This window comes from Mycteria americana, chromosome 6 (assembly GCF_035582795.1).
Source record: "Mycteria americana isolate JAX WOST 10 ecotype Jacksonville Zoo and Gardens chromosome 6, USCA_MyAme_1.0, whole genome shotgun sequence".
NCBI classification, from domain to species: Eukaryota; Metazoa; Chordata; class Aves; order Ciconiiformes; family Ciconiidae; genus Mycteria; species Mycteria americana.
Genome location: NC_134370.1, coordinates 52,607,803 through 52,624,229, shown reverse-complemented (window position 1 = coordinate 52,624,229; position 16,427 = coordinate 52,607,803). Strand labels below are relative to the sequence as shown.

Below are 16,427 nucleotides of genomic sequence, written 5' to 3'. Positions count from 1 at the left end.
ATGTCTTAATCCTCATATCTACCATTCAACCGGTAGAGCATCCTACTACTCGGGCTTTTCTTTTTATTAAAGGGCTTTGTTCAGATGACTGAATAAGAAACACTGCAGAGCCACTGGGAAAGTAAGCATCTGTCTTCCATGAATATTTTTTATAATTATTAACCTGGAATTCCATGTCATAAATATTAACTAGCAGCTGAGCAAGCTAGAGTAAAGAGCATGGCAAGATAAGGACTTGACTTTTTGAAAACATTTCAGTAGCTTCTCCTCAGATAATTTTCAATACTAAAAAAAAACCCCACCACACCAGTATGTTTAAATCAGAGTAATCTGGGCAGTCCAAATTGCAAAACTGAAAAAAGATCTAGTTGAGCAAAGAATAGCTTTAATTTCACTGATCTCAGTCATGCTTGAAAGGAATGATGAAAAACTAACAGGACTGCACCCTCTTCACTTCACAGATGCCCTTCTTCCCCCATTAGCTCAATATAGGGAACAAGATGTGATAAAGGATACAATGTAGTTCAACTTAAAATTCTGAAGCTAGGAAAGCTGCAAAATCTGTCTTTCAGAATATGAATATTTAAATATTCCTTCTCTTTCAGAGTGCTACTCTGGCTAAAAAGCTTAATTATACTTCAAAAAGTATAATTAAAGCACTTATTTCAAGCATCTCCGACAACCAGTCGGTGAAACAGATCCTCTAGAGAATGACCTGCATCCACAAGGACTGAATAAGAATTTTCACTGAAAGCTTTGTGAGACTTCTGTGGTTACAAAAAGCAAGCAAGCTATTATCCTGCTCCCCTCTGTTCCTCATAAGAGGCTTTTCTTAGGGAGACTAGAATGACTTGAGAATTAAAGTCATCTCCAAAGACAACAGCTTTTTATAAGATGCATTTAAGCCATCTTTCTTCATAATAAATACTGTATAAATTCATAGGATACACAGACAAAAACTTGACACTGGAAGAAATACACTTTTCACCAAGTAACTTACTTCTTTATGACAGATTTAGTTTAGAAAGTGCCTCTTCACAATGTAGTTCCATTATTTTCTGTTAACTACACACATTTCAGTAGATGACATCAAGTGAAGCTGACATATGACTAGGCACCAATGCCACCCTCTCCTCCCTATGACACACTTCAAGGTCATTTCATAAGAGATTCCATTACCACCAACATGTAATTTAATCTTGAAGTCTGACACAAATTAACTGTTGAAAGGTTTTAAGCTGTCACTAGAACATTTAAGCATATGATGCAAACTTGCTGAAACATGCTGACAAATACAGGCTATATACTAATTGTGTGCAATTCGGAATATAACTACTGTTTCTCAGTACAAAGTTCCTCACAGCAAGAAGTACTATTCTTCACTTGTTCACTGAAAATAAAGGAAAAAAACATATACTGAACTGCATTGTTATGAACAAGGTTACATATGATTCTAACGAGTTCTAAGCTTTTTAGAACCAAAAATTCTCCATTTTAACATCCCAGAACCTCAAATACTTCAATCTGCTTCAGCACTAAATGCTTATACATCCCTCTCCATTACTTTCCAACAGAACATGGCTTTGCCATACTACACAGAACATCAAGAACATTCAAGCAGTCTAGAGTCTACTCACATCAGTTTTTAATGACACTTTCTCCAAAATATCTTTGCCACTTCTGAACTCTTACCCTGTTGTAGAAATCAATTTACAAAATGTCACATCCACACACAGAGGCGCCACTGGCCCAAACATCTCTATTTCAGTTGTGCACAGTAATAACAAAAGATAACTAATGACTTATTACCACATATATATATATATATATATATAAGCTAATGAGACCTCCGAATCAAAGGTAAATTAGTGACTTATGAAATTAGCTTTTCTTGACAGGGCTCAAACTGTATTCTAGCAACATAAATTTTACTTCTAGAAGGAAGTGCCATTGAAAGGTAAATTCCCTACAATACTGCATCTTATCACAAAGTGATTCAGGTTTTGAAATAACTTTAATAAAAGTACGACATTCCAACTTTTCATGTTTTTAAATATTAAAATATATTAAATTATTTTATAGATTTTAAAAAAAGGTAAGTTTGACAAAAAGTTACCCATTTGTGTTCAAGAGAACTTTGGGACCTCCTTGCTTTTTGTAAACATCCACCTCACCATTAAATGATGAGCTGCAAAAGGTCAAGAGGGGAATAATTCTTTAGTACACCTGTTTCTCAAGCTGCATGTCTTTAGGGACAGAAGAACTGTTGTTCTATATCTTCATTCACAAAAACTTATACTAGAGAAATAAACCATTAGGTAAGCACATACACATTTCCAGAATAAATAGTACTACTGCAGCACAAAACTGTAGAATCACTCAGCCACCAGGAACAACAACAATAACAATCCCATCATTTGATATGTCCTATACAGAGGACATATTAGAACTACAATCCTTCCACTAACAATATGATTTTACTGAGAAAAATACTTATTTTAATTAGGAAAAATTTGAAATGAGATGATCAGAATGCTTAGCTTCTAGCTTAGGACCCACACAGAATCAGTAAAAATCAGGAAGGTTTACACATTCATACACACCACACTGTGAAAGTATCAGAAGTAAACAGGCTGTAAGCATCCAATTTACTGACTGGAACTTTACATTAATCTGGGTCAACATCAAAATTGAAGCAGGAGATAAGACAGCCCCAAAAAAACCTGTTCACATTTGTGTTCTGCTTTCAGAGCAAGACCCAAACCTGATGAAATGGATGCAAGGTAACTTGAAATTAGCATTGCCTGTTAAAAGAGAATATCCTGCATATTAATCTCTTTGAAACTGTGATACAGAAGCTACTATAACAAAAGTACCTAGATCTTGAGATGAAAGTCTCCGATTGCAGACTTAAACTCCCAGAGACATGGGCAATTTGCCTTCATCTGACATGAATATGTTCTCAGAGTCTATACATGTATCATTAGAGACAGTAGATTAATTGTTAATTGGCAATAAGTCTTGACCATGGAACTCTCTCGACTGCTATTTATCAGTGTCAGGTAGTAATCTGGTTGAACACAACCTTATTTTTTTAAATAAGAGAACTGTATAACATTAACTTTAATATAATTGAGAATTGATATTTTTGGCATTAAGACAAAGTTGTGAGCACAGTAAAAACCAAAAGTGAAGATTTAATATATTTGCTACAATATTATATTGCTCAACTCCTGAATGGATTTATTTGCATGCACCTGTCCTTACAGGGAAATAGCAACTATTATCAAAAGACATTACAAACTTTTACAACATATCAACCAGTGCATTATTGTTGCCCTGATAAACCTATAAAAACTAGTTATGTGTCCAAGAACACCTCTTACAGACACAAGTTTACTACCATTTTCAGGAGAAAAAACCCCAACCTTTAAGTGACTTTTTTTTTTTTGTTAAGTGAAATTAGTGCTGGTATCATATGCCAAACTAAGAGCTTTAGAAATGGAAGTTCCATCTACAAGGGTGACACTGGTAGCATAAGACTCCCCATACCTCTGCAAACAATTGATATTATGGCTAGAATATCCATGTAACTTCCAAGCTCTACTGAGTATGACCAGAGTTCTTACTGGTGACAACTGATATTCATCCAGGAAGAATTGCAATGAACTAATTTCCTACTGGTAGCTGAGACAGTCTTGATTTACTGAAGCAGAATCTAAATTCGCAACTTAAATTGAGGAAGGTCTGATATCGTACTAGTCATTCAAACAGTTCAGCTTCTGTTGTGGCTTAGGCTTAAACCCTTTGGCCAACAGACTGAAGTTCACAGAACTGCAGTTCTGCATTCTGAAAAATGGACTAAAAGACACCAAAGCTCAAGCTCACTCTAGTGACATAAATAAGTACTGCTTGTGTTAGGTATGTGAACAAAAATAAGGATCTCCACACTTGTGAAAGACTACATTATGTGATTGTTAATAGCCAAAACAAATTAAGGTTTCTGTGACAACAAAGAAATGCACTCGACCATTTACAGCAAAACAGATTTATACAATTATAACAAGTAACTTAACAGCCTTGTCTACCTGCAAATGAATTCCTTCAGCAGGTACGCACAATATATTGCTCAGTCATAAAAATATATATTATCTCTTTCCTTTAACATTTAGGTATATAAATATTTTACTGAAGAACATGCATCATTTAGATAAACAATTGCAAGAACATCCTCTGAAAACATAGAGTTCTTTGACATTTAGCAGTATAAAATGATTACATAAACACAGCTATTAAAGTCAAGACAAACCAATACAGCAGTAAGCAGTCCACTGTGTGCTAGTCCAAAGAAATTAAGCACCTTTTGCAACAGGTTATATAATACATACACATACAGAGAATGCATCATAAATGGAGCAAAAATAGCATAATTCCATCTGCATATTCTTCAGTCTTGTTTGGACTCCAAACTTACTGTTCACTTTTCTGCTCTTGTTTTCCATTCAGCTCTTGGTCAACTCTGCTTAGCAAAGAAAGCAGTAAAATTAAAACTATGTTAAGAAGTAGTTAAGTTTGATAGCTCATATATTAAGCAAAAACTATTAATCTTAACAGCAAAACACAAAGCTTTTACTTGGAAAAAGTTTTAGTAAATAAATATTAAATTTTTATTGAATGCAGTCACAACAATGCTTTTTTTTAAAATCTGTTTTCCTACCTCCCCCTAGAAATTAATTAAAATTGTTAAGAAACCATTTAAATAACTATAGCATTCAAAGGAAGCATTTGAAAAGTGCAAGTGAAGTTTGACTACAGAAGAAGAAAAGCAGGTTCTGTGCTTTTATTAATGAATCCAAGCAGGAATACAAGTTTACAGGTAATGTGACAATACCGTCAAGTGCTACTACTTTGATGAATTCGTACACTGCAGAATAAGCACAGAATTACCTTTAATGTTATAGTAATGAAGCCAAGAAGGTAACAGTACTACTTGAATCAACAAAAGTTAAGTGGCTCCTTAACTGCAATACTTTTTCTACTAAGTTTTAAGACTCTCAATTACCCAGGAAAAAATCACCATCATGCTGCTAAAACTGGTTTTTTTTTGTTTGTGGGGTTTTGTTTTGTGGGTTTTTTTGATATCTGCCTTGGGACTAGCAAACAAAATGTTACTTTGCAGAAACCAGTGGATGGTTGAGAGTCCTGCATGAGATGTACTTTTCCTCTTTACAGTAAGAACAAGCTACAGTCTTAACTATATCTTCTGGAAAATAAGTTGTGCATAGAGGTAAGTTAATTTTAAAACCAACAGCAGTTCCAAAGTGAGAGAGGCTAAGGTGAAGTTTGTCTTCTAACGACCTAATTGTCTAACCTACCTGTCCAGTCTCTCAAACTATAACCAGCCAGTTTTTCAAAATGATAAAAACAATGACAGCTCTTCTAGGCCATGAACCCATAAAAAGGGGAGGCAAGGTTTGTTTTATTTTCCCAGCTGTAAGAACTGAACCTAGTACATAAGGATCCAATAAGTCTGGAGCAGTGTTGTCTAGAAGCAACAGTTCTAGTTGAATACCTGTTCAACTGCACAGTATGCAACTGCAACTCATCCCTGTCCTCACTGCAGTATCTTAGGAAAGCATGTTTTGACATGACTTACAGGACTAATCACAGAAAGTGTAAGAAAATATGGTAAGCTAATGCAAGCTATGCATAAACATACAGCTGACAATATAAATCCATAGAAGTATATTATATTCTAGCTTCCAGAGTGACTCTCACACATAGCCAAAAAATTCCTACTGCCATCCTCAACAAATTTAGTAACTAAACTTCAACGCATCTCCTTTCCCACTATTATAATAAATAATGCCTACTGCTTCCAACCTGATTGAAGTCTCAGTATCAAATAGTGCCTGTGATCTCTCCTCTATACATAAGTTTCACTTAGGAACATACCACTTTTTACAAAAGCAGTGGTAGCATAAGTGATGATATCGACAGGGACACTAAAAAGTGCTTGTTGTACTGGAGATTTTTCAAAGTTTTTACATTACTGTTTGAATGTCTCAGGTTTGCATCCTGAATACAGTGAGCCTTGCGATAGAATTGGGCCAAATTATGCATGCCAGGGGGGTGGGGGTGGTCAAGCAGAACTGTTGCTCAATAGGTACTGAAAGGGTTCCTTAAGTTTGACAGGCTTAGTACTTCAGGTTACACACTGCAAGATTATAACTTAATTGGAATAATTTCTAGAGAATGTTCAACACTTGGCACTAGCTTTACCTGCTAGCTTTCAGAAAGAAAGTAAGTTCCTTTTATCTCTCAGTGTTCCTCTCAATGTCCATTACCCAATTTAGACAATAAGCCTCCCTCAATAGTTATGCACACACAGGAAGAGTAATTAAAAAAAAAGCAAAGTTAGTAGCAAAACCTTTCAGAACATTTGTTAGCGATAGAGTGAAAAAAAATAACATATCCATTCAAAAAATTTCATCAGCTGCTGGAATAGCTTGAATAGTTAGCAAGAGACTGAAAATTAACAAAATGAAAATCCAATGTTTATTAGCAAGGAACACAGGCACTGCAAATACAAACAGCACTAAAAATACTAATTTAGATTGCATCTGTGCAAGTTAATAACTAAAAAGGTAGTGAATACCAAGAATACAAAATACAAGATTCAATATTAGAAATTCTTCCAGAGTTGCATCTTTGCTGATGCATAGCTACAGCTTAACACCTAAAAATAACTCTTCCTTCAGACATTACTTATTAGAAACAGTGAAACTTGATTTAATCAATTCATATAGAAGCACTACTTTTGACTCTTGAAGATTCAGTTGAGAATCCATGTATCCCCTTAAGAAGTGAGCATCTCATGTAATAGAGACTGTTCACAAATATCTGTTGGAACATTCACAGTGAGGTTTTAGATGACATACTGTACTTGCAGGCAGTATAGTTACTGTCATGCATAAAAACTGAGTCACTAGTGCATGTTTATATTTACAAATGCTTATTCCTTTATGCAAGCCAATCAACTGGGAGTTAGTTGCAGTGCAAATCATCTTATCTAGATGCAACCCTAATCAAAATATGAATATACCTTTTCTGTTTCTTTCTAAACTTTTCTTCTTCATACCTTGGTGAAGAAAAGTTTGATTTCAGTAAATATAACATATGAAGGCCAAATTCAACAGAAGCTGCAAACTGGTATTAGTGTCAATACAGTTTATAGAAACATATCAAGTTTTGAAACTGATATAATTAAGAAAAAAGATATTGTACCTCCAACATTTGTAAGCATTAAACAAGAAGCATTAAGATTTAGTTACTATGACATAACATAGGAATTCAATACAACTTCTTGTACAGTATTAACATCCAAGTCTGTATTCATAACAGTTTGAAGCCAGATGTAATCCTCCACAGAAGTCTGAGGATTAACTCCATAAGTCAACCAAGTTCAACCTTTGCAGAACAGTTAAAGGTTCATCAATACAGAAAGGAGTCTTTCAAGACTTGGAATGACAGTCTGAATATTCATAACACATCCTTCAAAAGCCCCAGTAAAAAAAAAATATTCTAAAGATAGCACAAGGCTGCTTCAGCACTGTCATATCTTTCCTCCTGCCCCAAGAGAAATGTGTTTTCTCCATTTTATAAACAGTTACATTGTGCAGCTGATACCAGCTGAATGTTTACTGCAATAACCAGTCATGGGGGGGGTGGGGTGGATGATGATGATTTGTGGATTTATCCAACATGGATGTGCCTTCCTGTCCACACAGTGAAACTATGCCATCTTTCATTATGGAGTTCCCAGTCTGTGATCACCTACTGTGATGCATACTGTATAGGTTTTGTATGTTATACCCTAATAGGCTGATCTATTTATCATCAGAATTGTTAGTATTTTCACCTGGCTTTTTTTAAGACCCAAGTTTATGGTTTCTACTCTACTACTGCACCCACAAATGCTATTGACAAAACTATCATCATCATATTTGAGAGCAGAGTTGTGCTGATGTTAAAATGGATATTTATATCTGGAGGGAAGGAAGAGGGGAAAACCAAGGACATTGATGCTGCCTTCACCTCTGCACCAAAGTAGTTTTAGAACTGTTATGAGTAGGGATTCAGCATTTTTCCCCTACAGCCATTCTTTTAAATGAAATCCCAACCCAAGTGATATTTCACCACTTCACTTGTTCCACATTTTAGCATGAACACTGAAGATACTATAAATAACTTCAGTATCAACAAGCCCAGAATTTCTCACTTACAAGCCAGTTTAGTACACTAAGGGGTAGAACAACTGGAATGAGGCCTTGTCTCTAGAAGACTAATTCACACACCATAACTTGGAATTATGTAAGGCACTATCTGTGAAAATCCCTATACCTTAACATTTTGACTATCCATGCTACTGCATACCAAACTGTACTTAGCAATGTGGTCAAACACGGATACTCCCCCTAGAGATACAAATGATCTGAGTTAAATTAAATTTTATTAAATGCAAAGTATTACATTCAAACCGATCATTGAATACAATATATACCGGTTCTAAAACATAATCAGTGTAGAACATGTTTGAATAATAAAACGTACTGTTTTATGCATTCTGGGATGCCAACGTATTCCATGGGGATGAGTTCAGCTAGTTCTGCCAGGGTAAAGACATACCTAATTTTTTGGCTGAATTTTGAGCTGTGGAAGAACAAATGCAAGGTACAGTTACAACTTAAAAAATGTTCAGTAGGTCAATATTAAAACAGTTTTTGAAGTTTAATGTAAACATGTTAGGATTTTTTTTTTTAAAAAGAAATAGCTTCCAGAATATTACCTAATAAAAGGTTTTGTGATGGCCAGAAGTGTTCTGATGAACCAAGAAGGATGAACTATGATTAATGATTTCAGATTTTTCCTTAACCTGAAGAATTCAAACAGCAGACATAATTACTACAACACAAAGGCAACATGACAACAAGGGTTTTTTTAAATATATAAAAAGTATGTTTTTGCAAGCACAACCACCACATAAATCTAGTATTCTGACATTCCATTATTAGGAATTACCATCTGCCAGAAGAAAAAAAAATACCACACAACCATATAGTCAAAATTTAAGATGTAGTATCAGTTTGACAACAATGACAAGGAAATAACATTCCAGAGAGAAGTTTCTTTAAATCTTTTTACACAACTAATGATGAAGTGGTTCATGAAGGACCCCCCTTATTACCGTATCATATTAATACATGAAGTTTCAAGGATATTCTACGCAGTAACATTATTCAGTATTCTAACACTACTATTTTCACAACAACAAAAAAAACAAACAGAAAACAGGCATGCCTGTAGCATTATTCCACATTGTCTAGCTTAGGAAGAGGTTTTCAATACACCAAGCAATTTGCTTAATTAAATTTTAACCAGTAGGTACCAGACACTACACTGAACAGCAGTTTTTCCTAAATATGTATATCACTGAGCATGTGAACATTGTAAGAAAACACTGCAGAGCTTCTTACCGTCTATCAATTTGCTGGTAACATTTCCTAAGCCAGCCTAAACTTGGCATTTTTCTCCGTGTTGTTGCACCATTCAGGTAAACTATCATATAGTTCTCTGCTACTAACAGCTCTAAAGTGCCAATTACATACCTGCAGAGACAAGTAAAGAAAACTTTCAAGTGAAGATCTGTGGATATTAACATAATTCCTAGTAGTGCTCAAATATACTTAAAAAATAGTTGGCAACAGTGTTGAGCAACATCTAATAATTTTTTTTCTTCCCCTGGAAGCAGATGTAGTTACTTTTCTATTTGTTACCTTTCCCTCTTCTGAAATATAAAAAGCTTCAGTTAAAAAAAAAAAAAAAAAAAAAAAGGTAATCGCCCTTACATTAAAATGCTAAGTTTAACAATGTGAAATTAAGACAGTATTCAGAGACAGATGATGACTTACTTAAATAGATTGTCCATTAGGTATCTGTAGTTAGGCTGGCTGCTTTCAGGCATAAAGCAAACTGCAAACACAACAATGGCATTTAACCCATCACCATAATAACCTAAAAACAAAGAAAAAAGCAACAGTAGTGACAAAGGTCACTACACATTAACTACATTTACACAAAGTCAAGCACATTCGGTAATCTTTTTCATTATTTACCTTAAAGAGATTTACAAACATATATTCCATAAGGATGGATTCATACCATTACAGAAAACCTCAAGATTTATTTTTCAAGTTTGTCTACTTCTAAAGAAATAGGTGAAGTTGATGTAAATCAAATGCTGTATCTACAAATCAACATCTCAGTATAGAACCTCAGTATGTTTTATAACATTTTATATAGTCAACTTTTCTTCCAACCTAATCTCCACAGACTGTTGGGAAGAGTCATTAAATTGATTTATGCCTTAGGAGGTCTACAGTTAATGCTTTCAACACTTTTAAAACCAAAAAATTTTACTGGTAGCACTGACTGTAGAACAGGTAAGTACATCTTATTCCATATGTGCATGTTAGTAGCTTCATCTGAACACGTGTGTACATTTTGGAACTTATAGTTTAATAGGGAAAAAATATTAAATCAACCATATGCCTTAACGCTGCAACAAACGAATCATCATGAGTCTTTATGCCCAAAGCTCTTCCTGTACCACCCCAACTCAGCTTAAAGAAGTAGTTTCTCAACAGTTCCCCTCAGCACATCACTAATCCTTACCACCATGACTGATAACTTTTTTATATGGTTCAATTGCCTTCATGTCCACCCTATGGTCCTGTTCTCCAATCCTAAACATTCGCCAGCGTCGACCATCATCTTTCTCCTCTGCTGCAGTGTATTCAGTAAGTGATCCTTTCCTAATTACATCAGTAGTTTTTGGTTTTGGAAGATCATCTGCCAAAGTTAAAACATGTTCAAGATCAATTATGAATACTATGTATAGTGACAATCAATTACAACACAGGTTAACCACTTTGCTGTCTATTTTATTATTCTTTAGCCAGTCAGACATATCAACTGAGTTAGTTCCTCCAGTCATTACAAAATAGGATCTCATGGGTGTCATATATATTTTATCAAAATACCGTATGTTGGCAGTTATCCATTGACTGTAATTTTCTATGTTAAAGTACATGACAAATTTCCATTCATGTAGGAAGCCTATTTAATTGTAGGCTTTCAGAACACAGGCCTTGATGAATCTCACCAAAATAGACAAAGTGGTTAACTCCAATGATAATTACACAGGTTGCTTGATCACAGATTTACATAAAAGCATGATTTAAAACATTGACAGTACCTTGCAAGCAGACATGCAGGCAAATCTATTAGAAATTAAATCTAATTCATGTGTGTGCAATCAATATATATGAAATTTATGCTGACAGCAATCTGTAAAACAATTCGCTCCAATTAAGTTATGATTGACTTTGTTGCATAGACCTTACCCAAAGCGAGAAAAACCTACTGCAAGTTAGTTGTCTGTTCCCAAGACAAAGCTGTTAATTGAAACTATCCTTCCAGGAAAATGAAGGCAGCAGCATTAAAGGAAGAAAAGACAGAAACCCTTTTCAGCCACTTTTAAAAACAAGACACAAACATTTGGAACGTTTCCTCCGCATCATTGCAAAACTAACCCTAAATACCAATTCTTCTTCACTAAAATGGTGAAAATCCTTTTACACAGGTAAACCCACAGTCTCTTATGAAAACTTCACCTACAATATGTCTTTAGCTATTTAAAGGAAAAAAACCCACTTATTCTAAAGAGTGTTTCTTTCTCCATTTATAAGCTATCTTGGAATGAAGAACAGGTAGTGTTTCAGACGTAACGGTGAAAAGAGAGCTTCCTGTTTAGTCAGGAATTAAAATTATTTTATTTCCAGAATAATAATTTAAAAAAAATAGAGTTTACATGTTTACTTAAAGACATTCTTAAGTCATGAAGTTTACAGAAGTTAAAGACTCCAACTGTTTGACCAACACAATAGTTCTTGGCTTACATAAAAGTGCCTTAAAACATAATTAAGCTACAAGTTTAAAGCTTGTGCTTTAACTCCTACACAGAACTTTTTTACCTCAAAATTTGTTAGAATCTCCAGGTTTTGCCTACAAGAATATGATGAAGCATCTATTCATTTCTTAAAATTAAGATCATTACTAGTGTGGCTATAGCTAAGTTAACTTCCTATCAAGTAATTTCAGAATTCCTTGACACGAAATAGACGCTCTTCTACCACTTCCAGTCAATCCAGAAAGCATGCAAACTCTAAGGCTACTGACCTTTTGCCATTCTCACCACAGTAAGTTATGAGATCAGGTGTTACTCAATATTTTTTAAAATACCATTCAGTCCTCCTTAAATACAAAGGCTTGCAATTCATCCATTTCTGACAAGCTAAACTATAATCTAGATCCCTTTATATGCTTCACCTCCATTTAAAACTGATCTATAATATATGTAAAACACCTTTGATATTTTTTTCCCCCAGGTTGGTTCTTAAAAACGTACTGCAAAGGAGAGGATTTTCCATAACTTCGAGCCTTAGAGGTGTTTAATGACATTCACCTAAGTTTATCTGGCGTTACAGCTATTATGTTGTCTGTTTACTAATCAGTTGAGGTCTGGTTTGCTCTTTAAAAATTCATTGCGCCTATTTCCAATTTCTAATCACTCCCTTTATATTTTTCCTCTTGTAATATTGAGTCATAGTTATTTCCCACCTGAAAAACTGTTGACCTACACATAAGAAAATATAAATTTTTTAGGGCATCAGACAAAAGTAACAAAATACTTACCTTCCCATTCAAACTCATTGCTATTTTCTGAAGGAGTATCTAAATCGTCCAAATCAATCTCCCCACTCTCATCCAAGTCATCAGACAAAACAGATTCCTCACTGTGATCCAAAGTTAAGCTAATATCTGGAGCCATTAGTTTCTTCCTCACTTTGGTTCCATTAACCTCTATATTTAAAAAAGCAAATTATTTATTTTCAAAGCTAAAGTGAGTTTAGATAAACATATTAACAAGACAGAAGAGCACAGTGCTTTCTCAGAATGCATTGTAAGTTAATGCTCGTAATTTAACAATGTATCTTTGGAATAAGAATTAAACACAGGGTGAAAAGAACAGCACTTGGAGGTCAAAGTTCTCAAGTCCTCAAGACTGTAAGTTTACCCGATTGCATACACACTATGATCACAGTGGTAGACCACCATACTCCCTACAGAAGAAAAACCTGAAGTGCTGCCACCACCTAAGCAACTATTACACATGCTAGCTAGATCAGTGTACCACAAGTTGTTCTAGATATTATACTAAATGTTGTGCAAATAATGCAATAGATTCCTGTCCCTAGCCCTTGTTTTTGTTAGGTGTTGGTAACATCATAACCATCTTTGATGAAATAAAAAATAATATAAAAGCTGAAAAAAAAAAAAAGGGCTGACAAGACAACAGCGAGGACAGAAAATTAAAGAAACTATTAGATGAATACACAGCATGCTTTGAAACACAAGGCAAGTACTTTCATGATTTAGACAGCAGTTGAAAGCAGGGAATAAAATAAAATGACTGATCCAGCACTGGAAATGCCACAACTAAAGCAGACAGACAAGATCCAAAATATGTAAAAAAAAAAAAATCTGTATTATTTCCCCTCTGAACATTCGGACAGGCAACGTTTTTAAAAGGCCACAAAGGTCTGAAATTTGGAGTGAAACTAAGGTAGGCCCTAACTGATGCACAGAAGCCAAATAACGAACCAAGATTTTAAGACAGGTCAGGAAGCGAGTGCAATAATTCATTTTTGTCCAGCATTACCTGGATAGCTCTCTTCACAGGGAGGACGAAAAGTCTCATTTTATTCCAAAACCCTTTTCTTTCTAGAAAAGATTATTATAATACCCTTCACATACAAAAATGTAATTTAGAATGCTGTTTCCTCAAGCCTGACTCAAAAAAAACCACCAAAAAACCCCTAAAACAAAATGGAGCTTTAAAAGAGCCATCTAAGCAGGAAGCAGTCAGCTTGACTGGAGTGGAATGTTCTTACCAGCTTCACTTTCTGTTCCAGCTGCAGCCAATACATCTGACTCAACAGGATCATCCTCTGGCAGGGGCCTGGTGCACAAAGTAGAAACTATTGTTACAAAACTTTTTTTTCTTTTTTAAATAGCCAGCTAAATGCCAAATATACGCACCACTAAAAAAACCACTGTGGGATAGTACTGAACCTAAATATACTTATAGCCTGAGTTCAAGCTTTCAGTAAACAAAGCACCAGAGTAGCAGAAAATTTCTTTACAGCATTCAAGCAACTGTCTGTTGATGTGACAAATGCCAAAGTACTGGTTGCTATTAGTGTCTGTCATCCTTAAGAAAACTTGTCATATTCTTGCTTAAGAAAATTGACATTAAACACATTACAGAAGTAGTTTAGTCATGTTATTATAGAATGCCTCTGAAGTCAGCTGTTTTAGTTTCTTTGTAGGCCCAAGCATCACTAGCAGTCTTAACTGTTAAAAATTTTGCTCAGAAATATTGCTTAATGAAGTATTTGGGCCTTCAGACACTGGTAATAATATGCAAACAATGTAGTTGCAAAAGATTACCACAGAAAACTAACAAAGCCAAACTTAGAAATTTTCACTTTAGTAACCCTGGAAACTTCAACAGTGGCGTTCCTGTATTACTTAACTTACACATGAACATGAAGCGATCCCTTTCCAGACCATAAAGAAACATGCAACAAAACCTTTTCAAGACTAGTATATTAATGGAAATTACTTCAAGATCATTAGTGAGTGTTAGTTCACCAGGAAGCTAAAGAGGTAGCTTATTCTGGATGTTATGCATTTAATTACTTTTTAAAAAGTTAAATACCTTGGAAAATCTTCATCTTGCCATTCTTCCTTAAATTCAACACCTTCCATTCTCCAGCCAACTTGAATTGCTAATAGAGACTCCTGATCAGCCAGAACCTCTTGTATTCAGGACAGTGGGCTAAAGAGGAGCTGCAGGAATGTAACAGAAGATGCTAGTTCAATACTATTGTAATTCCCATATTTGCCACACATCCTTTCACTTATCACCAAGTTGAGGTATTATGCGGGGCGGGAACAGGGAAAAGTTCATGGTTTGTTTACATTTTATTTTTTTTTCCATACAAAACTGCTTATGGAATGATTTATCACACAATAATTTAGGTTGGAAAGGATCTCATGTAGTCCAATGCCCTGCTCAAGCAGGAACAAGCTCTCAGTTAAAATCAAGGCCCTGAGCAACCTGATCTATCATTTAGGATTACACCAGTTCACTGTAAGAAACCTGACAGCTCTCTAGATTCTATAAGACATATTAAATAAGTGTGTATTTTGAGAAAAAAAGAAAAAAAAACAGGTCGTCAGATCTAAAACATAACCCAGTTCTTAAAAAAAAAACCCAAACAAACACTTTAAAGATAACTATTTCAGAAAGGGTTTTCAGAGAACTCACCCTGTGACATGCAAGTCAAGCTGTGTTTTTTCAGGCTCACCCATCACCAGCAACAAGGAATCCCCAATAATGGAATGTAATAAACCATTCTGCAGACGTGCAATACCAAGCCAGTTGAAGCTCTTGGCTGCGTTGGCTCTAAAGAGTGGCAGGAACAGGTAAACTTATCAATGAAGATGGTAAGACAATCAACACTAATCAAAACAGGAAACAATTATATTTTTAAATGCAAAGAAGCAATCAACACAGAACACCAATAAGTACAAAGTTTAAATGCAATCATACTGCTAATTAAGCCAGAGACACAATTTATTTTTTACATGGCTAAAAAGAAACAAGTCACACTTACTGTTCTGTAGGATCACCTTTCACGACAAATCTCTTCCCCTGATCTGATTACAACCACAGACTGATTTCAAAACATCCTGCAATGCCTAAAGCTACACTACACAAGCTGATTAATAAAAAAAATTTAAAAGACTGATTTTTTTTAAAACTGCAGTACCACAGACAAACACTAATGACCAAAATTTAAGCTTATTTTACTGACATTTCCCTGCTTCCCTCACCCACGAAACTGAAATAATATTTCTAGAAGGTGGCAACCTCGTTCCTCTTAAGGGTCAGATTCTCCTTGTTTGAATCGTTCAGCCCCTGCACCGCTCAGTTGCTGGCGGTATGTGCTGGACACACAATCTCCAAGAAGTTGCTCCCAGCAATTGCCCTCTCAGCCCTCCCTCTTTGTATTTGTCCTTTTTGACTAATATGCTGTTTGGAGTAGTTTCTTGCTGCTTGAATCATATGACTTTCCTCGTGAAACACATCCTCTCTTTCATTAAGATGTGGATATTCTCAGCGTACAGTTTCTCCTGGGTACTAACCTGCTGAGTGTTTGCAACAATGAATTTTA

The 16,427-nt window shown here is 35.1% G+C and overlaps 1 protein-coding gene across 2 annotated transcripts; it reads right to left on the bottom strand.

The window, feature by feature from the left end:
* Nucleotides 1–3,955: 3,955 nt before the first annotated feature.
* Nucleotides 3,956–15,669, bottom strand: BNIP2 (BCL2 interacting protein 2). 2 transcript variants are annotated; one of them, XM_075505815.1, is made up of 11 exons: nucleotides 15,518–15,669; nucleotides 14,906–15,036; nucleotides 14,076–14,143; nucleotides 12,817–12,984; nucleotides 10,735–10,911; nucleotides 9,972–10,074; nucleotides 9,537–9,668; nucleotides 8,849–8,935; nucleotides 8,614–8,712; nucleotides 7,106–7,141; nucleotides 3,956–4,519 (listed from the first exon to the last, which is right to left on the bottom strand). In XM_075505815.1, exons 2-11 carry the CDS (start codon nucleotides 14,953–14,955, stop codon nucleotides 4,471–4,473), a joined length of 969 nt encoding a protein of 322 aa, XP_075361930.1. In that variant the 5' UTR covers nucleotides 14,956–15,036; nucleotides 15,518–15,669; the 3' UTR covers nucleotides 3,956–4,470. The 2 variants fall into 2 exon arrangements, with proteins under 2 accessions (XP_075361930.1, XP_075361931.1); XM_075505816.1 differs by lacking the exon at nucleotides 7,106–7,141.
* Nucleotides 15,670–16,427: the final 758 nt, after the last annotated feature.

Excerpts from the sequence above, each read along its gene's own strand:
- BNIP2 (XM_075505815.1), bottom strand. The coding sequence starts at position 14,955 with ATGGAAGGTGTTGAATTTAAGGAAGAATGGCAAGATGAAGATTTTCCA. Across the intron at positions 12,985-14,075 it reads TGGAACAGAAAGTGAAGCTG|AGGTTAATGGAACCAAAGTG; the intron begins GTAAGAACATTC and ends TTTTAAATATAG. Across the intron at positions 10,075-10,734 it reads AAAAGTTATCAGTCATGGTG|GTTATTATGGTGATGGGTTA; the intron begins GTAAGGATTAGT and ends CTTTGTTTTTAG.